We start from the raw sequence: 22189 nt of genomic DNA, 5'->3' as shown, positions 1-22189 counted from the left end.
ATTACCGATTTGGTAATAGCGAATCGGTAATAGTGAATGGCTTCCCATTCATTCCTATGGGCCTCCAGGCCCATAGGAATGAATGGGAAGGTATTCCACCGATTCGGTAATAAGGAATATTACATAATCGGTAAATTTTACCAATTTTTTACCTACATCATATTTACCGATTCCTAAATACCAAATCAGTAAAATTCGGTATTTAAGAATCAGTATATTGAGATTACCTACATCGGGCCCTTAGTGAGATGTTATTTCATTGGAGACTGCACAGCAAAACGGCTGTCAGCGAATACTGTGATGTTGATATCCATGTATGAGTAAGATTCACATCTTCTATATGTATTTGCTAATGTGAGGACAAAATATCCATGTCGACGGATTTCACTGATATACCCCCAGATGCATCAATAACCTATTTTGCTATTCCTTAATAGTGAAAAATAACGATTTGCTATTAAGGTTATAGTAAAATGCAATGCATAAAGAAATCACTAAAAAAATAGCGATTTCTTCAAATTCCTTAATTGCGAGTCGCAAATTGCGAGTCGCAATTAAGGAATACCTCCCCATTCATTCGCCCATAGGAATGAATGGGAAGACATTCTCAATTTGCTACCGCAATTAGCGAATCGTAAATTGAGAATGTGATTTCAAGGGTGCAGGGGTGTCCAAAGGACACCCTGTTGCACCCCCTGAAATTGATCTGTGCACATATGTTGCGCACACACATGCCCTTAGGGCATGTGTGCGCGCAACATGAAACTTTAAAAAATGCACTTTAGTGCATTTCTCAAAGTTTTTGCAAATTACCATGAAGGTCAACTTCTTGGTAATTTGTGATCCCTATTAGCGAAATCGCTATTTTTTAAACTTTAATGCATTGCATTTAAGGAATTTCAATTTGAGATTCCTTAAATGCAAGTAAAAGCAATTTTGCGATTTCCCAATTTGCGATTTTTGCATTTGGGATGATGCATCCCAAATGCAAAAATACCAGTCGCAAAGGGGCAGATTCTGAGAATGTGCCTCTTTGCGAGCGGATTTTATCTTGATGCATCTATGCCATAGTCAGTTTAGAAAACTCTGGAATCAAATAATTGATTATCTGTACATAGTTTAGTTGACAAATAAATAGAATTCCTAACATCCATAGTGAATCGTGTGGACGCAGTTTCTTTTAAATGATTATGATAATATTCATATGTAGGGTTTAGGAAACACATTTGCCAATTACATTGTCCATCACCTAGATTACAGTTTAATTTCAGCATTTTCGAGAAAGAAATTGCAGTTTCTGTATAATTATGTATTTCTAATTTGTTTATGGTACTATGCACACACCCCTTTCCTCCACAGTAAAATAGTAAAAGAGTCCAGGTCCACCCAGCCTCAGGACACCGAAATAGTGAGAGCCCCTTCCTTACCTGTTCGTTTATGGTGCAGTATCATATGTATAATAAGAAAAGAGAAAGCTGTCTTTGAAACAATACTCTATGGATGCTGCGCAGAGTAAAGTGTGTAGTTTGTAGGGAACAAGTCAGATGTTAGTTGTGGCTAATGGTTTTAGAGACAAAAACGCAAGGAAAGAATCATACCTAATATAACAAATGTTTATTTACAAAAAACCACAATAAACAATTTTAAGAGTTCACGAGAAACACATTGAAATGTTTTATGTCATAATATAATTTGAAGTTTGGCACGTGTTTCTTCAATGAAGGTGTACACAAATAAAATTACGTCTGCACGTCACCATTCTTGTTATGGCGTATCTAAGTATAATACTTGCTCTTCTAGGCACCAGTTGCATTTTGCGATGTTGCTGCACATTTCTCCGAGGAGGAGTGGGAGCTTTTACATGAATGGCAGAAGGAACTTTACAGGAACGTGATGAAGGAAATTCACCAGGCCTTGAAATCACTCGGTGAAGTTACATGTCTTTGGTTTTTTTTTGTTTTTTTGTTGGAGGGTGGTACTTGACTTATTCTCAGTAAAAAAAAAATATTATTTAAAAAAGCTCAGTCATCAGTAATGTGAGTAGTCCTGATCCTCCATTGTCACGGTCTTACATTTCAGCTCCAAGTCCTCATCCATTAAGGCAAGTAAATCTACCTCCTGATCCTCTTTTTAGGTCTCGCGCTTAGCGATGCACTGCGCAGAAGTCTGCGCAGAAGTGCTCGCGCAGCGAGAGTCCTTTTGTCCAGGGTTCAGAAATGGACCCTGGAATCGCACACTCTTGTGCGTGTGTTTTTACTTTGGTCTTCTGTGATTGGGCTTTGAGTGCGTGTTTTTTTTAAACAGACCACGCAATAGGCCAAAGGCGGGCGCATTGCTCCGCCCACGGCCTATTGGTGTCTGTTACGCTCACCAAAGCCCATATGTTTTCAATTATCGTGTCCAGACACGGGCGCGATAATTAAAAACATATGTCTTGCAGTGGCGCGCTTTCATGATCCCTTTCAGTGCCATTTCTTTACTGAGATTCGGAGAGCGGTGTACCTGAAACGGGCACCGCTCTCCGTTTATTTACTTATTTGAACTTAGATTCGGAGAGTGGTGTCCCTGGAGCGGGCACAGCGCTCCATTTATTTACTTATTTTAAGTTTGATTCGGAGAGCGGTGTCCCTGAAGCGGGCACCGCGCTCTGAATCAAAGTTAAAAAACAGGGTTGAGGGGCGTGGCTAGCAGCCTAAGATGGTGGCAGCTTAGAGGGCGAGCTCCGCGGTTGAAGCGGCCTCCAGACCTATCCGAGCAATAATCCGAAGCAGAATTTCACTTTGCGGGCAGGGACTGAAGCCCAGGACCGGGCGGCACGCCCGACAGCAACCAGACCGAAAATCCGACGGCGGGAAGTCAAGTTACTCGACTCGCCCGCTCTGGCCTTGGGAGGACATAGGAGCCGGGGTCCTGCCTGGCGTGACGGGGCCGACAGGAAGTGCTGCGGATTCGGCGTGGAGGGGCCGGAAGCGGTCGCTCGCAGCGGAGCACCAGGGACGCGAGCGGCGAGCAGCTCGGACTGACCATCGACGCGTCTGTGGCCTGAAAGGGGGAGAGTGCCTTACATCGACTGCAGCCCGGTGAGTGAAAGGGCGAGCTAGACCTCGGCCCGGGGGCGGTCGGACCCGTCCCGTCGGAGCCCGGGGCAGCCATCTTGCCTACCGACCACCGGAGGGTCCTGGCATCGGCTTTGCCGGGGTGTTGAGTTTGCCGACCCGGCTTTGAAAACAGCCGTCACTCGGACAGCGGAGAGCCTGGCACGGGGGACACCAGCGTCTTGAGCGGGGACACGGGGGCGGCCATTGAGACGCCGGAAAAGGGCCGCGCTACGAAGGCGGCACCATAACCTGCCTGTCTGCGCCGACCACCCTGAGCGCCCACACCCTCGACTAACCGGCTGAGAAGCGGAGCAGCGGGGCTGCCGAAAATACGGACGAGGCTCCTGGTCCACTGTGAGTCCTCTCTGATACACGGACTGGTGGGCGCGCCCCTAGACACGGCTGGCACATCACCAACTGGGGCCGGGAGGCGTTAAGAACTACACAGAGCCGAGGGGGGCCAAGGAGTGGGTCAGTTGGGACATTATCCTGAGACGTCGGACACGCACGTCATCCAGACCACGAGCAAATTCAGCTCCCTCGGTGGCACAGGTCTGCGGGTCCGGCGGACCACGCAGCAACACAACCTCATCAGCTAACCTCACCGGGGGACCCGGGACCTGGGCCGTCGACAGTAGCTACTTTGGCCGGCCGCACCCGAGGGCTGCAGTCACTACGGTGGGCATCCACCGGGACTCCATCTGGGGAGACATAGCTTCCTGACTGCTCTGCTCACAGCGACTATCTTAGGGCAACTACGGAGGCAATGGCGGGCAAAGGTCCGAAGGGAGGCAACGCACAGTCACGTCTTGAGAGGTATGCGTTTGAAAGGCCGTCCGCCTCCCCACCAGATGCCAAAGCACAGGCGAGCAAGACGACCGACCAGAAGGGGGAAAAAAAAGCAACCCTTGAGGACGTTATGCGTGCCTTGACGCAAGTGCAGGCTATAGTGGGATCGATCTCAACGGAAATAACCCTGATAAGAGCTGATTTCCACAAGATGTCCGAGAAAGTTTCGTCAATGGAGGTGGTGACCAAATCTTTGGTGGAGGACGTCTCGGAACTCCAGATCAATGTGGAGCGAATCTCGAACGAAAACAAAGACCTACGTGCAAAGCTGGATGAGCAGGAAGGGCGCTCAAGACGGAACAACATCCGCATTATAGGGGTTCCGGAGTCGGAGGACACGAGAGCGATGGACCTCTACGTGGAAAACTTGATCGAACAAGAACTCAAACCCAAGGGCCTATCCGCCTTTTTCTCTGTGGAAAGAGCACATCGGGTCCCGGGAGGAAGACCGAAGCAAGGCGCAGCACCGCGGCCGATCATTGCACGTCTCTTCAATTTCAGAGACAGAGATGCGATCTTGCAAGCGGCTAGAAACTCACCTCCAGTTAAGATCCAAAATTCTACTTTGGCGTTCTTTCCAGACTACACGGCGGAGGTCGCACGCAGAAGGAGGACATTCTTTGAAGTCAAAAAGGAACTGAGGGCGAGAGAACTCCCCTATGCCATGCTCTTCCCAGCCAAGTTGAGAGTAGTGGCAGACAACAAAACTTGGTTCTTTGACACTCCAGAGGCTGCACATGACTGGCTAGAAGGATGGAGACAAACGGGCCCACCTCGCCGCTCCACACGACCAAATAAATACCGCGCAAATGGTTCTCGCACAGGCTCCCAAGCTTCCGGAGGAGACCTGGATCCACACTCCCCGCTGAGTGAGGCCCATGACACTGAGAACAATGATGAACAATGACATCCCGGGCTTATTGAACTAGAACAAATGTACTGTTGATTGGGCTGGCCGTCAAGGAAACCGGGCGGAGGTCCTCCGTGGAAATGGAGGGAGGCCGCCGACTCCGGAGAGTCCCTCACCCCGACGAGCAAGTACTGTGTTTGGGGTTCGGGTCAGGCACTCTGCTAAGTTGGGGGGGCGGGCAGTTCTGGGTCCGTCAAGCAGGGGGGCAGGGAGTGGGGGAGTTGGGGATGGGGGGGGTTTGTTTTTTTTAAATTGTTTTCCAGGTGTAGATTGGTACCACGGGGCACACACACTACATAGGGCGAGCGCATGTCAAGGTTTTAAATCACACTTTCTATGGTACATAGATTTTCTCTACCACGGAAGCAATGGCACACAATACACGGTATGACATAGGGAGGGGAGAACCTGAGACAGGACCCGTGGCGCCTCTACAGCTTATGTCTTGGAACGTCAGAGGTCTGGGGGACAAGGTCAAACGAGGGTTGGTGTTACACAGTATAAAGAGGTTCAGCCCGGCCCTGGTCCTACTGCAGGAGACACACCTCACAGGCACAGCCACACATGCCTTAGACAGGAAAGGCTACCGGATGATTGCCCATTCGGAATTCACGAGGGGATCCCGGGGGACAGGAATATTAATGCACCGATCCTCCAGATTCATACTCCAATCCACGAAGGTAGACACACAGGGGCGCTTCGCAGCGGCACTTGGGCAGTGGGAGGGGAGACGGCTGAATGTGGTCTCAGTATACATTCCACCGGCATTGCACATGACGGTTCTCCCAGAATTGGGTAAATTTCTGTTGGAACTTCCAGAAGGTGACCTCATAGTAGGGGGGGATTTTAACGCAGTGGCGCACAATACACTAGACAGGTTCCCGTCACGAACACAGGCTCCAGGGCCCTCCCGGCTACATGATTTCCTAGAGGCGCAAGGCCTGATAGACCTTTGGAGGCGCCTACACCCGACAGACCGTCACTACACTTATCATTCAGCGGTCCACGACAGTCTGTCGCGGATCGACTATTTTCTTACACCGGGGCAAGGACTCCTTACTGTCGACGAAGTACAGATCAAACCAAGGGGTGTCTCGGACCATTCCCCGTTGACACTGACCCTCTCCAACCCGGAGCGGTCCCAAAAACGCATCTACCCGATATTCCCGGGCTTCCTTAGGGTCCCACAGGTGACCAAAGCTCTTAAAACAGCGACAAGATGTTACCTAGCAGAAATTATTGTGTCGGTCTCATCCCCGTCGATTCTATGGGAAGCCTATAAAACGGTACTCCGAGGCCAAGCCATCTCCACTATAACGAATTATAAGCGCACCCAGAAAATAGAACTGCTAGACCTGGAGGACAGACTTGCCGAGGCGAATGAGGTTCATATGGCTGACCCGACCGGGGACACGCTCCACACATTACAACTGTGTCAGCAACGCCATGCTGATCTTCTCCGACGTAGAGTGGTTGAAAACATAGCAGCCACTACGACTAGGGTTTACGATGTGGGGGATAAGGCAAGTGAGCTCTTAGCCTGGCTAGAAAAAAAACGGGTGGGACAGAGGAATATCTTACAGTTGAAAGACGCTGCGGGGGCGCTGCACACCCGCCCCGCACGGATAGTCGAACTCCTGGCTGATCACTTCCAGATGGTATATACCTCTGAGATAGAGGTTACACGGGACATGGCGGAGGTAGCGCTTGTGGGAGTGCCCACCCGAGCCCTGACGCCAGACAATGCAGAGGACCTGGAAACAGACTTGACGGCCGAGGAGGTGCAATCAGCTATAGCGGCACTACATCCAGGAAAAGCCGTGGGTCCCAATGGAATCCCGATTGAGTGGTATAAAACCATGTCGGAATCGCTTTCGACACCGCTACTCAACATGTATTTAGATAGCTCAGAACGAGGACACCTGCCGCCTGATCAATGCATGGCCACCATTGTGGCGATTCCGAAACCTGGCAAGCCCCCTGAGGACTGCGGCTCTTATCGACCGATCTCCCTCCTCAATGCTGAAAGCAAAATCCTGGCGAAATTATTGGCCAACAGGCTGTTGCCTCACCTTAGTCACCTTATCCATCCGGATCAATCGGGATTTATGCCGCACAGAAGTACGGCGCTGAATCTCAGGCGCCTGCACGGTGTTATGGCAAGGGCCCCGTTGCTGACAACTGATGCAGCAATCCTCTCGTTGGACGCCAAGATGGCGTTCGACTTGGTGGAATGGAGATACCTTTTTGCAGTCCTACGACATATGGGCTTCGGCCCAAAATTCATAGCATGGATCAGGCTCCTGTATAGTGATCCCACGGCGCGGGTGACGGCTAATGGACACCTCTCGAGAATCATTACATTGGCCAGAGGCACGAGACAAGGCTGCCCGCTCTCACCGCTACTATTCGCCCTGGTACTGGAGCCATTGGCCACTATTATTAGGACCACGCCGCTACTGCGTGGCATTACCTGGGGTGAAGGCTGGGAGGACAGAGTGTCCTTATATGCGGATGATATGCTAATATACCTTGAGAAACCGGCGGAGGGGATTCCAGTGCTGCTGGCATTGTGTGAGCGGCAGGGAATAGCCTCAGGTTACAAGATTAATTGGATGAAATCGGTGCTCTACATGCTGCATGGGACCCCGCCATGTCTGGAGGTGGAATGCCCCTTGGTGGTGGAGACAGTCTCCTTTCGCTATCTAGGGATTCAGGTCACACGAGATCAGGTGACCTTTCAGGATTTGAACCTAAGGCCCCTGCTCGACAGATTGAAGGCGGACGTGCGCCATTGGAAGACACTCCCGTTGACATTACTGGGCAGAGCCGCACTTTTCAAAATGATGGCGCTGCCCCGGTTCCTCTATGTTTTGGAAAATACGCCGGCACTGGTCCCACCTTCCTTTTTCAAACAGATAGCGGGACAACTGTCAGGCCTGTTGTGGGGGGATAGACCGGCGAGGGTAGCGCAGGTGAAGCTGATTAGGGATTGGTACAGTGGGGGGATTGCGCTCCCAAACCTGGAACTATACTACTGGGCAGCACACCTCAAGGTGATTAACCAATGGGTGCATGCGCCGCAGGAGGACCCGGCATACTTAGCGGACAGACGGCAGCTTGGCACTACTACACTACTTGCCCCGCTTTATAACAAGGGCCTGACGGCGAAACTGATCGGCCCGACTAAGCACACTGTAACTTTATGGCATAAAGCTCAATCTCGTCTGAAATGGGGGGGGGTGATTACACAGCTCACACCCTTGTGGGATTCTAAGGCACTGGGCAACTTGAGACGCAGTAAAGGATTTGATCAATGGGACACTATAGGAATATCCACGGTGGGGGATCTATGGACACGGGAGGGAGTGGTCCCGTTTGACACCCTGAGAGAACAGTATGAGTTGAGCACCACTGAGACATACCGCTACATACAGATTAGGCATGCATTACTGGCTGCACTGACACCGGGCACCATTGTCCCGGAATCGGCCCCTTTGGAAGACCGACTACTCACTGATTACATGGAAGCTAGCGCCACCTCCCTCACATATCGCAAACTAATCAATAACTTGCCTGACCCATTACGACAATTGAAAGTGAAATGGGAGGATGATGTTGGCGACTTGGATGAGGCAAATTGGAATGCCGCAATGGCATCGCCTAGAGAAGCGGGAATATCAGCAAGATTCCGTTTGGTACAGTTCAAGATACTACACCGAGTATACTACACACGCACCACACTCCACAAATTCCAAAGGGCAGACCACCCGTATTGTTTACGAAACTGTGGGGAGGAGGGCACATTGTTTCATACCCTGTGGTCCTGTCCAAACATACTGGAATACTGGAAGCGAGTGGCACGTACGGTCGCCCAGACGCTACAACTCCCGTTCACTCCAGATCCTAGAATTTGTCTGCTGAACGTGTGGGGCCCGACCGACCTGACGCCACAAGGGCGATTATGGGTGGTTATAGGGATGATGCTAGCAAAACGAGATATAGCACAGAAATGGGGGGCGGCTGAGATACCGACTTTGACACAGTGGTGCAAAAATATGGACATGATCATGATGACAGAGCGGGCGATATACCAACAGAGGGCTAATCCACGTAAGTGGAACAAAATATGGCTGCCATGGAATACATACAGAGGGGAGCCCTGTGAACCACTGCCGGAAGACGAAGAGGTAGATAGTTCACTAGAGGGGGACGATGCAGAGTAAGAATGGGCCAGTGGGGGGAACAGGGTGGATTGGACGTGGGCAAACTCGGTTTTCCAACGCCCTTTAGGCGTAAGAGATTATAAGAGTAACTGTGGATGGGGAAATTTGGCTGATGGCCTGCAATGCCTAGAATGTAATGTGTACGTAGCATGCTTCTGCCAAACCAAGTTACACACCTGGATGTTGTTGTTGTTTATTTACAAAAATGAAAATGTTGCGGTCCTGATAGAAGATGGCGGAATGTTGACGCCACACTTCGTTATGCCTACACTACTGATTATGATATTGTGATGCAACAATAAAAACAAATTTAAAAAAAAAAAAAAAAAAAAAACAGGGTTGATAACAAATGCTAATAACTTGCTAGCTGCACCATTGCCTAACGCCACACCTGCTTCGTAATCCTGACGTTACAGGAGAGTGAGGCCAGGCTGAGTCGGCTCAGTTTGTTGGCTGGAGGAGTGGTGTGAGCCTGCGTGGGGGGAGGCCAAGCACAGAGGCGATCGGTGGACCTCAAGAGGGGATAAACCATGTGGTGTAGTTGCGACCACTTTAAAAATGTGTGGCTCCCCGACAAGCACCTTTGCTGACACTTTAACCAAGCAGCAGTAGGAGCGTGAGCCGTGAGGTAGCAGTGCGAAGCAGTGACCGTGGTTACGCAAACACTCAAGAGGTCGCAGAGTCTGCAGCGGATGGCTCTGGACTTGGACTCTTCTCTAAACTATCATCCCTGCAGGCCAGCTGCTCTTACCCTTCTTCACGAGCCGTTACCACCCAGAGGGACTGACTCCTTTATCATTTCTACCCGAAGGTACTGTAACTTACCCCATCACAATTAACACCCAGAGGCACTGACCCCCTTTACCACCCAGAGGCACTGACCCGTTACCACCCAATCCCTCTGACGTTGCCACCCTGAGGCACTGACCCCTATACTGTTACCACTCAGAGGCACTGACTCCTTCACCGTTACCACCCAGAGGCACTGACTCCTTCACCGTTACCACCCAGAGGCACTGTCCCCGATACCGTTTCCTACCCGAAGGTACTGTAACTTACTGACCCCATTACAATTAACACCCAGAAGCACAGACCCCTTTACCACCCAGAGGCAGTGCCCCCTTTTAACCGTTACCACCTAAAGTCACTGACCCCTTTACCATTTCTAGCCAAAGGCACTGGCCCACCCTTTACTGTTTCTACCCGAATGAACTGTAACTGACCTCTTTACAATTAACACTCAGAGTTACTGAACCCTTTTAACCGTTACCACCCAGAGGCACTGACCCTCTACCGTTATCACCCAATCCCTCTGGCGTTCCCACCCTGAGGCGCTGACCCCTATACTGTTACCATCCAGAGGCACTGACCCTTTTACCACCCACAGGTACAGATCCCAAAAACGTCTTGTTTTCTGTGCCAACTAAAACACTTTAATCACTTGAATCCGGAGTGGCTGGTTATTTTCACTGGACCAGTAAAAATTTCTTTTTATGTCTGACTATCTCTCCTAGCTCCATGCATATGACTTTCACACGTCATTGACTTTTCCATAGCTATGATCTCAAGTGGTATTTATAGAGCACAGCTTGTCACCGGCGACCTTATCTAGGCGCTTGCTGCAGATCTCGTTCGAATGGTGGAATAGGTCCTACTTGTTTGATTCCTCATCCTGATGTTTTACTTGATCTAACCCATACAGTTTCTCCAGTTTGAGAGATACACGTGGGGTGTGTGACTGCCTGGAGCCCAGCTCTATTGCACTTCCAAAAGCACTATTTATTCATGCAATTAAGTGTGTCATAATTCCATGCTGCATCCAGAAGACTTTGCCTTTCATGTGGCTGACTCTGCCCCAGCCTTGATGGGTGATTGAAGCTGCTTACTTAATAAGCAAGCATTTGCAATGCAATAGGTCTCGCATTTACTTGATTTTAAGCTATTGACATTGTAAATAACAATCAGGCACATGCATCAATGTTGGCTTTTGCGATTCCTTAATTGCGATTTGTAAGGAATCGCAATTAAGGAATCGCAAAAGCCTATGCATGTAGAAATCGCGTAGAAAATAGCGATTTCTAAACATTCCTTAATTGCGACTCGCAAATTGCGAATCGCAATTAAGGAATACCTCCCCATTCATTCCTATGGGCCTAGAGGCCCATAGGAATGAATGGGAAGACAATCTCAATTTGCGATTCTCAATTAGAGAATTGCAAATTGAGAATGCAATTTCAGGGGTGCAACGGCAACATGAAACATTGAAAAATGCACAAAAGTGCATTTTACAAAGTTTTTGCAAATTAATATATAATTTGCTACTCCCATTAGCGAAATCGCAAATCTTTTGACTTTGATGCATTGCATTTAAGGAATCTCAATTTGGGATTCCTTAAATGCAATCGCAATTTAAGGAATCTCAATTTAGAGATTCCTTAAATTGCGATTTTTGCATTTGGGATGATGCATCCCAATTGCAAAAATACCGGTCGCAAAGGGGCCGATTCTGAGAATCTGCCCGTTTGCGACCGGTTTTTAGCTTGATGCATGTGGCTGAATGTGTTTTTATTTATGTTTCAAAAACCAAAACATAAATAAAAGGCATTTTAATTTACAATGCCAATAGCTTAAACTCATGTAAATGCGAGACCTGTTGCATTGTAAATGCTTGTTTTTGAAGATAGCATTTCCCTTAAACCTACACATTAATGGATTGGTAACGTTTTTTAATGAAACTATTCCACACAAGGCTTATATTAATTAAATAGAACAAGGCCTCACCTGAACTTCCATCGGTACTATGAAGTTCTGTACGAGGGAGCTGACAAGTCATTGGGAGGAGGAAAATCAAGAACTGAGAAGAGAAAGACTTTAGCCCAGAGTGATGACAATACAGAAAGTAATTGAAAATGTACCTCTATGTCCATATACTTTGTATGTGTATGAATGTTCACAACAACTACCTGGCTACAAAGCAGTCTAGTACCGTAATTGGGTGAGGGTAGAACTAAGGAGGCTGATGTGCTGTTATTTAAGTAATGTGTATTTGTAAATAAAGTGCATTATCACCCATGAGAATATCCTGGTGTTGAACAGGTGTGTGTGCTTAGCTCACCCTAGGGTACATTGGTAAATTGAAAAGCCAGATCTTCAGCTTTTTGCTGGATTTTTGAGAGGAGGAGGCTCTGATGTGGAGTGTGAGGCTGTTCCATGCTTTAGGAGTCTTTTAAGAGAACGCCCATCCTCTTGATCTGTTTCTGTGTATGCGTATGATGTGTGCAAGTAGCAATGCTGCAGACAGGAGGTGCTTGGGGGGTTGATGGATGGAGATGCAGCTGTTCAGATTGGTGGTGTTTAACTTGTGTGGAGCCTTGAATGTGTGTGAGGAATTTGAAATGAGCGTGTTTGTGTATTAGGAGCCAGTGAAGCTCCCCAAGGTGTGGTGAAATGTGAAATCCATGTGTAAGGTTGAAGATCAGTCTAACCTCGGAGTTCTGGATGGTTTGTGGTCTTCTGATGTGTTGATTGGTGATCCTGACATAGAGAATGTTGCTGTAGTCCAACTTTCTGGTGACTAGGGAGTGAGTGACTGTTTTTCTAGAGTAGCTTGAGGGCCATTTGAAGATCTTCCTCAGCACCTTCAGGGTGTGGAAACAAGATGCAGAGACTGCGTTGACTTGTGCCGTCATGTACAGTTTGATATCAATGATTATGTCAAAGTTCCTGGTATGGGTGGGGTTCCGAGTTCAGCCACCCACCAGTTGGAGTCCCCATGGCTTGGTGTTCTTGCCATTGAAATCTGGGATGCAGGCAGGACAAGGGGCCCAGCCAGCTGAGGTCCTCCATCTGGAGGGAGGGTTGCACGTTGATGCGGTGTTTTTTATCACAGTCCTTGCAGCTATGAGGACGTGCAAAGAAGCGAACAAGAACAAACTCATCTGCCCCAGTGTATCTATGGTACATTCCAACTCCAATCTCTTCATAAATTAATGAAGACTATTTGACCCTTTTATAATTTTTGTAGGACTTTTGATAAAAAGCTATAAGCAGTAAAATATTCAGCACCAGGTGGCACTATCAGCTATATTTGCAATTTTAGGTAGGTTCGATGTTACCAGATTAGTCACCATCCTTTGCTTTTACCCAGTACTCTGCTTTTGAATCCTCTGTGTTCCTCTGCCCTAAGTGCCCGGCTGTGTGTATCTGGTATCCTGACTTTTTATTTTGGCCATGGCATTATGCTAATTTAAGCATATGTAAAGGCCTGTCCCCAACTATGAAAGGTCCTGGACTGAAGGGGTGCACCATGCGTGCCCTCTTTTGCGACAGAGAACTACTGTCTTTAGTTGCAATGACTTTTGTTTGTAGCCTAGACTCTAGAGGGGTATATGGGCTCCACCCTTTCGCGTTTTGGTTCCTGAGATAGCACCCGGTTGGGTGTACAGTGTTCTTGGTAAAAAAAACACACTACAAATAAAAGAAATATAGTGTGTAAACGTACAAATACTTGTATCAGGATATCAAGGTTTTTTCTTAATTTAAGATACCTAGAAAGACACATATGTACTTTTTTAACACGTGATATTAGCGTGTCAGAACCATACACAGTTATATAGAAGAACACATTTCCAAATTACTAACCAGTCCTTCCCTGTTAAGTGACAGCAATGATACAGTTGCAAACACTAAATTAGACAACATCCTATGTGGTAAGACAATCAGTGACACATGAAAAATGCAGATCTCTGAATTTATAACATTTACTATAAACCAAAAAAACAACAAAAATAGCCAAAGATGTAAAAAAAACTATAACATCGAAGCCACTTATCCATAGGTAAAGGAAGACTTTGTCACTGCTAACACATCTAATAATCACAACATTCCAAGCCATGGCAGATCATAGAGTAGAATTATAACATTCTCCTAGACCTCTTCAGACTCTTGTATAGAGACACATGAGGCTGTAACAAACAACAACCAGTCTACTTCGCATTCAGATCAGTCGATTTTTGTTAGGAAGAGGGAGATGAAACAGGAGAGGATACAGAGGCAGGGGAAAAGGAAGAGCCCAATACCCCAGGGAACTACAAACCAACAGAAAAGTGTTCAGTTGGCAACTCCTATAGAAAACCCAGTTTACAACCTTTCACCACATACCTTGACTGAGGCTGAACAATCCCTTCTCAGCAAAGGCGTGCCGTTTGTACATTCTACCACGCAAGATCCCACCCAAACTAAAATTGAAATGTTACAATTTCCATGAAAGATATGATTACAGATCTATTTTTCTAACAGGGACTACTGGAGAGAATAAAGCAAAACTGGTTTGAAGAACAAATGTTTTGCTCTCCCACTACAGAAATGCCTCCTCAGTTGATGGTTTTCGAAGAAACTATTCTTTGGGAGATTGATCAGTTGCACCAAAAACACCTGTTTGAGCCCAAGAACCTTTCATATGATGAAAAATAGACATTAAAATCCTTTTCATGCAAACCCCAGATTATAGCCAAACCCGCCAACAAATAAAGAGGAATTGTAGTGATGGGCAGTGAGAAATACGATAGAGAAGTACTATGACAACTAAACAGTAAGGAACACTATTGTCCACTCTCACAAAACCCAGCCACAGAATTAAAACATCAGATACTGTCCATTACAGAAGAGGCCCTAGCGGACAATTGGATCAGTAACAAAGAACTTGACTTACTCAATAAAAAATACCCCAAGTTCCAATAATGTATGTACTGCTAAAGTTTCACAAACACTTACAGAAGCCTCAGGGGCGCCTGATAATTCCGAGATGTGGATAATTACTTGAGCCTATTTCTCAATGTATTGATTTTTTCTTAAACGACCGGCTCAATAGACCAAATCATACAAAAGAGATTCTATGGACTTTATCATTAAATACGAGGCCATAACTTTTGCCACAGATAACGAGGTTCTGGTAACAATGGACATGAAGTCCCTCTATACTAACATCCCCCAAGATGAAGCCCTGGCAGTTATGGAAAATGTCTTAGCCAAAAGATCTCAGCCTATAACAGTCCCGACCAATTTTCTCTTCTCACATGCCACTTTGTGCCTTTGCTTTCAAGAACGATCTCTACCTACAAGTGAAAGGAATAGCTATGGGTTGTGCATTTGCCCCGGAGATAGCAAATATCTTCTAAGACAAATTGATTTATGGCATTGATAACATATACATTGGCAAATTAAAATCTTGGCATAGACATCTTCTTGATGTGGCAGGTTTCAGAGTCTAAATTAAACAGCTCCCACGGATGGCTGATTGACAGGTCACCGGAACTCCATTTCAAGATGACAAAAAGTAAGGAGAGATTAACATTTTAGACCTGTGGATTACAACAGAGTGCAGCCAGATATACACTGATCTCTATATCAAACCCACTGACAGCTATACTCTCCTACATTATAGAAGCAACCATCGCTCAAAGATAACCTCCTCTGTGGTCAGTTTCTACGTACAAGTAGAAACTGCAGCCGCAAAGATTACTTTGCGAATGGTGAATTTTTCTGCAGAAAATTTACCAGCCAGGTGTATCCTACGAAATTGGTAAAAATGCTCTCAAAAGAGCATGGTTTACACCGAGAGAAAGTCTTTTTAGTACTTAAAGCCAAAAACAACAGCATCACCCTGACCTGCCTGTTGACATTTTCCACCATTTGTTTTTTAAAGACAGTTTTTATTGAGTTTTTATAGGTAACAAATCAAGAAACAGGCACATAGACAATGAATGATCTAAGTACAACTGTTCACTGAGTTGAGGGCATCAGTTACATTACTATACTGCATGCGATAGAGTGCAAACCTTTGTACATGCAGAGGAAGACATCTTGAGTATCATAATATATAAAAATAGTTTTGGTACAGTGCTTCCGAAGGGTAAGACAACAATACATTAACCATACATTGTGCATATCTGTTACCATGGAATATCAACAAACTTCCCCCTCCCCCTCCCACCAACTAACTGGTGCATTCCTAGTAGTAGACAGTAGCAAAAGAGAAAGTAGGGGAAATTCCTATGTAGTCATAATCGTGCGATCATGGTAGCTGGCATGGCGTATAAACTCTAGTGTGCAGTGTCTGGGAGGATGACAAGCGTATTCAGGCATCAATGCCATCTCGCGGCCCCAGTACCGTAGTGGATCTGGAGCATAGTTGTGCTTCGTCTGCATGTGAGTGTAGTTAAGACATTTTCCATCATTACCAACTAAATAAAGAACATCATTAAAAATAATTGTAACATTTTGGCAACATTTGATGTGCTGAATCCATTGTTTTCGTTCAAGAGAGGCAAACATTTACAGCAGCACTTGGTCATAGCCACCAGAAACCAAAATTAAAGGATCTACAAACACTTCTGAAGCTCCCTCCAGTTACAGGACCCCACAAATGTGGACATTGTACAGCCTGTAATTACACTAATAATTCCAAAGGAGTGATTATTAATGGCACTAAACATACAGTTTGAAAACTTCTGTTGTAACTCTGAAAACATTTTTTACTGTGTCTGGTGTTCTTGTGGCAAACCATACATAGGACAAACCATCCAACCATTCAAGAACAGAACTCTACAACATAGATCACAAATACGTTGTAAAACAGCTAGAGCGCCATTAGTACAACATTTTGAAAAAAAGAATAATTCAGTGGTCAGTCCTATTCGTTGCAAACACAGACACAAGACGAGGCTCAATGGAATCCCTTTTGTTAACAAGCATTGGCAAAGTCATTAGGTCTCGCCAACATAAGATCTATAGGCTCTGTCAATATTTTGTCACCATGTTGCATAGCAGTGCGGCCGCTGTGCAACTTGGAGAAAAACATTGACAAAGCAAATAGCTCTCGTATAGGCGAGGCTTAATGGCTTTCTCAATGCTTGTTTTTAATAGTGGGGCTAGGAGCAGTGCAGCCTGTGGGCTGCTGTCTCCCCCTCCCTCTGCTCCTTCTCCTCCGCTCCTCGGAGAACTGGAAATAGGAGACAGAGAGGACGAATTGGGGGTGCTAAATGAGTTGCCTAATCTGCATTTATTGCTGGGAACAGGTTACCCAGTACCATGGCCCATTCGTAATGTTCAAGGCACGGAGAGCCATCGAGATAGCAAATATATGGAATGGGAGAGGATGCAGCATTATTCCCAGAGCTGCTGACTTGGGGAACCAGGTGCTGGTTTCGGCGTTGGCTCAACATCTTGTGATTCTAGGCAAATCACTGCATGTGCCCGTGCCTAAGAAAACATGAATGCGACCTTCTGCAATGTAATTGGTACTCATATGAAGTGCTTCGATACCAGCCGGTCAAGTTTTCACTAGAGGAGAATGCACAAAAAAAAAGTTCAATGTTTTGTGAAAGACGGTGAACAAAGCCAATAGGTCTCGGATAGGTGAGACCTATTGACTTAGCCAATGCTTGTTTTTAATGGTGGGGCTTGGAGCAGTGCAGCCTGTGGACTGCTGTCACCCCCTCCCTCTGCATCTATTCCTCCGCTCCTCGGAGCATTGGAAAAGGGAGACTGGGATGCAGCCCTGCCAAGTACTACGCAACAGGCGTTAGACTAACGCATTTTAATGCAAGTGTCCGCTTCACTGCATTAAAATACCTTGGTCACGCATAATTCAAGCTCGCCCATCTTCGAAGTTGTGAGCCACTGCATTTAATTAAACTAAACAAAGCCGGCACGTTTGGCTCTGCTACAGGTGCTGCCAGGCAAATTAAGGAGCCGGCAGGGCCTGGGACTCACTTGTGTTTCCATAGTAACAGTCAACTTGAAAAAAAAGTAGCCCCCTGTGCAGCTTACAGCGCTGATGTAATGCCCCTTAAAAAAAATATCAGAACTGAGGTCATGCCCAGCTTCCCCGGGCCACGTGGATCCAGCGACCAGTGGGGTCTCTAATAAAGAAACTGCAAGCAGGTATGACCCAGCTCCCATGGGTTCCGGCACCTTCTGTTGTGTTCTGGGGTGGGGCGCTGATGCATGCCTTGCTGCGATGTCTTAAATTACTTTCTTTGTAAGGCCTCATTTCTTTCAATAGGCAACAGAGTATAGTGCAGATGCACTTATTCCTTTTTGCAGTGCTGTCCCCCGCATGGCAGTCTACGGCCGCACTGTGATATTGGGCCTATGGGTTTCCCTGACGAGCTGCAGTTTCTCCACAGCTGCGCCTTGTCTCTCGGGAGCTCCTCAGCTCAGCCCAGCTCACTCATTCGCCCCAGCAGGGCCAAGACCGTCCCGCCGGAGAGCCTGGTCACTCACCAAACCACATCCGTCCAGCATGGCAGCCAAGGTTTCAGATTGCTATGTGTGACATTTTCATAATTTCAGTATAATTATGAGTGACTTTTCAATGACTATGAGTGACACTTTCTCGCAAGCAAAATCAAGCAATGAAGACAAGGGAAATATATGAATAGCAGAAATACACCCATTTGAGCAACAAGAAACTCTAAGAAGAACTTAAAACTGCTACAAAGCAACAGAAATTGAAGGGCACTGACCGGAGGGAGACTGCATGACTGCAGTTTTCAGTAACAGAAGGAGGGCAGGCAGGCACTGCAGCTGCCCAGAAGATGATCTCATTGATCTGATCATACATGACCGTGCGCTAGCCTAAAAAGCACATTTTATAGCATAGCAAGTGCAACTAGGAGATTATACATCTTTGCGAGCCAAACCTGCAGGTGCTCTCAGGGAGGCCCCCTGTGCTCGAGTATATGCTTTAACTTGGGCCATCAGGTTAGAGTACAAGCACTACACATATGTAAGAGGGCGCAGATAAGGAGACCTGCATGTCCTTTAAGGTGAGCAAATGTTTGTACTTTTAGAATGTGTGCGATCAATTTGAATGAAGCTATACCTCCGAACGTGCGGCAGTGGATCTGATCTGAGGGGAATGGTGAACGAATCAGATTACTTTAAAAGCAGGCCCATGTGCAGAGAATTAGCCTATAAAGCCTGCAGCAATCTCTTGTCTACTTGACTCAAAAGACTTACAAGAAGGCATTAGGATGTTTAACAGGGATGTTTTGTCTTGAGATTCCGATTCTTGAAATGTCGGACAATAATGTTGTTTCACTTTTCCCCAGTTTTTCCCCTTGTTTTTGCAAGGGAGTGAAAAAGAGTTGGTAATCAAATGATCACCAGTTAGGAAACCACTAAGGGTTTCTGCCTCAAATTATTTCTAAAAACTCCAACATTTCTGCTGAAACGCCGTGAGTTTTTACTTAACAGTTTTGTTTAAGGAAAGTTAACTGGCAGTTCATGGAAAGTGTTGCTCTTTTAATAATTACAGACGTCGCACAGGAAGTACTTATAGCATTACTCACGTTCATGCATTATCATGGTGTCCTGACTCAAGTTAAGATTTGCATGTCAGGATAGTCCGTTTCAGTGTTGCTGTGTATTGGTATGTTTTTTAAATTTTTTTAATGGAATCTTGATGTTCACCTTTATTTTAAGCAAGAAACACATCTAGATTGAGGCTCGTTCCCAGAGCCAATGTTTGATAACCCCCGTATTTAAAAATAGGAGCAGGGACTGCAGTTAACACATTATGGGATCAAAGTTATGATCCATTTAACTCCCATTAGAGGTCCTTTGATCATATAAAAATATATAGAAATATGAATGATTCTATGACTTCCTTGATAATTAGGAAGCCAACCATGACCTACGATCCACTGAGCGCCCTCTATAGGCCCTCTGCTGCTGCGGCGCCAACTCGCTAGACTTGCAAAGATGTGCCTGAGACTGACCTGCAGTGTAATCAATCTCCTAGTTGCACTTGCTATTCTATGCTATAAAATTAGCTTTTTAGGCTAGCGAACGGTCATAAATGATCAGATCAATAAGATCATCTTCTGAGCAGCTGCAATGCCTGCCTGCCCTATTTAACTGAAAACTGCAGTCACACAGTCTGTAACCGGTTAGTGCCCTTTCATTTCTGTTGCTTTGTAGCAGTTTTAAGATCTTCTTAGAATTTCTCATTGCTCAAATGGGTGTAATTTCTGATATTCATATATTTCTCTTGTCTTCATTGCTTGATTTTGCTCGCGAAAAAGTGTCACTCTTAGTCGTTGATATGCCACTCATAATTACACTGAAATTATGAAAATGTCACAGATAGCATTCTGAAACCTTCGCAGTTATGGCGATGCGGAATCGGGGGTGCTAAATTGGCTACCTAATCTGCATTCATTACTGGGAACACATCACCCATCACCAGGGCACATTCGTAATATTCAAGGCATAGAGAGCCATTGAGCAGAGATATCCAATGGGAGAGGATGTGGCATTATTGCCAGAGCTGCTGACTTGGGACCCAGGTTCAAGTCTCATGACTTTGTAACCCACTCCTGAGGCGGAAAGCCGGGAGCTGGCGGTACGATTTGCTTTACCTGACTACCATTTTTAAAACTGTTTAGTGTGATTTATACCTATGTGTTTTTAAAAAAATATTGAAATAAAGCCTACCTCTCTTAACCCTCACTCGGGGCAGAAGCCCTTTGCTTGTGGTAGCGCACAGCCGAGTTTAACGCTGTAGCGTTCAGTGTTTACTTCAGCGGCCGCCATCGCCGGCGTGCTCACTGACCACGCCCCCTCGAGGCCACGCCCCCCGCCCTGCCTATAAAGACGCTGATCTACTAGCTGCTTTATGACTTTGTAACCCACTCCTAAGGCGGAAAGCCGGGAGCTGGCGGTACGATTTGCTTTACCTGACTACCATTTTTAAAACTGTTTAGTGTGATTTATACCTATGTGTTTTTAAAAAAATATTGAAATAAAGCCTACCTCTCTTAACCCTCACTCGGGGCAGAAGCCCTTTGCTTGTGGTAGCGCACAGCCGAGTTTAACGCTGTAGCGTTCAGTGTTTACTTCAGCGGCCGCCATCGCCGGCGTGCTCGCTGACCACGCCCCCTTGAGGCCACACCCCCCTGAGGTAGATATGTGCATGGACAGGAAGCGCAGCGGGAGCGCCGTTTGCGCGCCGAAGGCACGCCTAAGGCAAGCCCGTCTGCGCTCGACCGGGCTCAGGGCCAGAACCTATGCCGGATCCAGCCTTCAACAGAGTAAGTTACTCTCGCCGAGCCCTCCTGAATCTCAGACCCACCAACAACCCTTTGTGCAATTATGTTCATGAAGGTGACGGACCCTTCACTAGCTGCACACTCTGTCATCCAGTCCGGCTACAACTTACCGACCCACCCACCGCACATCCCGGCCTCAAACTAGCCGTACTGAATTGCAGGTCGCTCCCCAAGCATGCTCTACTCATCAATCACTTACTTGTAGACCACGACCTCGACGCTCTGTTCCTCACGGAAACGTGGCTCACCGCTCACTCGGATTCGGACGTGGTCATAGCCCTACCCCCAGGCTTCCTCATCCAGTCCCAACCACGTCCCTCCGGCAGAGGAGGTGGACTAGCTATCCTCCTTCGGGACCACCTCTCCTGCAGAATTAATGATGCCCATATCTTAGATTCAGAAAGCTGCCAGTTTACTATCCAGCTGACACCGACAAGCTCGCTGTCAGGCCTCCTAGTATATCGTCCCCCTGGCCATTTTGGCCCCTTTGCTAGCGCCCTTTTAGAATCAATATCTTCACTGGCCCATTCTACCTCCAACTTTACTATACTTGGAGACCTGAATATTCATTTCGACGACCCCCTAGATATAGGGGCCGCCGATTTGATTCTAGACCTGGCAGCCTACGGCCTCCAACTGACTAACTCTGGAGCCACCCACACCAAGGGTCACCTGTTAGACCCAGTCTTCACCAACGTCTACATCCTCCAATCCAAAGTGTCTCTTCCCCTCCCTTGGACGGACCATTTTTTGGTCCCTCTCTTCTTACCAGGAGTATTTAGGAAGCCCCACAAGCCTGCCACCCTCACACGGGACAGGGCGTGGTCCAGACTCTCCACAGAGGACTGGGCCAGAACTTTGAACTCGATGACCCTTACTCCGGCAGAGGACCCTGTCACAGCGGACAGAAATTTCAGAGACTGGATTTCAACTTCCCTGGATTCGATCCTCCCCATTAAAACTCGTGAGGACAAAAACGGAAAGACAGGA

General features: G+C 46.8%; 1 protein-coding gene across 3 annotated transcripts in view; it reads left to right on the top strand.

Moving 5' to 3' along the window:
- The window catches only part of LOC144822736 (uncharacterized), a 91145-nt gene that overhangs the window by 1535 nt on the left and 67421 nt on the right, over positions 1-22189 (top strand). For all 3 annotated transcript variants that reach the window (XM_078680599.1, XM_078680592.1, XM_078680582.1), the window contains exon 2: positions 1801-1927. In XM_078680599.1, the coding sequence (XP_078536725.1) occupies positions 1801-1927 (127 nt within the window). The remainder of the gene's footprint in view (positions 1-1800; positions 1928-22189) is intronic.

Source organism: Lissotriton helveticus, chromosome 1_1 (genome assembly GCF_964261635.1).
Source record: "Lissotriton helveticus chromosome 1_1, aLisHel1.1, whole genome shotgun sequence".
NCBI lineage: Eukaryota > Metazoa > Chordata > Amphibia > Caudata > Salamandridae > Lissotriton > Lissotriton helveticus.
This window is presented reverse-complemented; position numbering and strand designations above follow the sequence as displayed.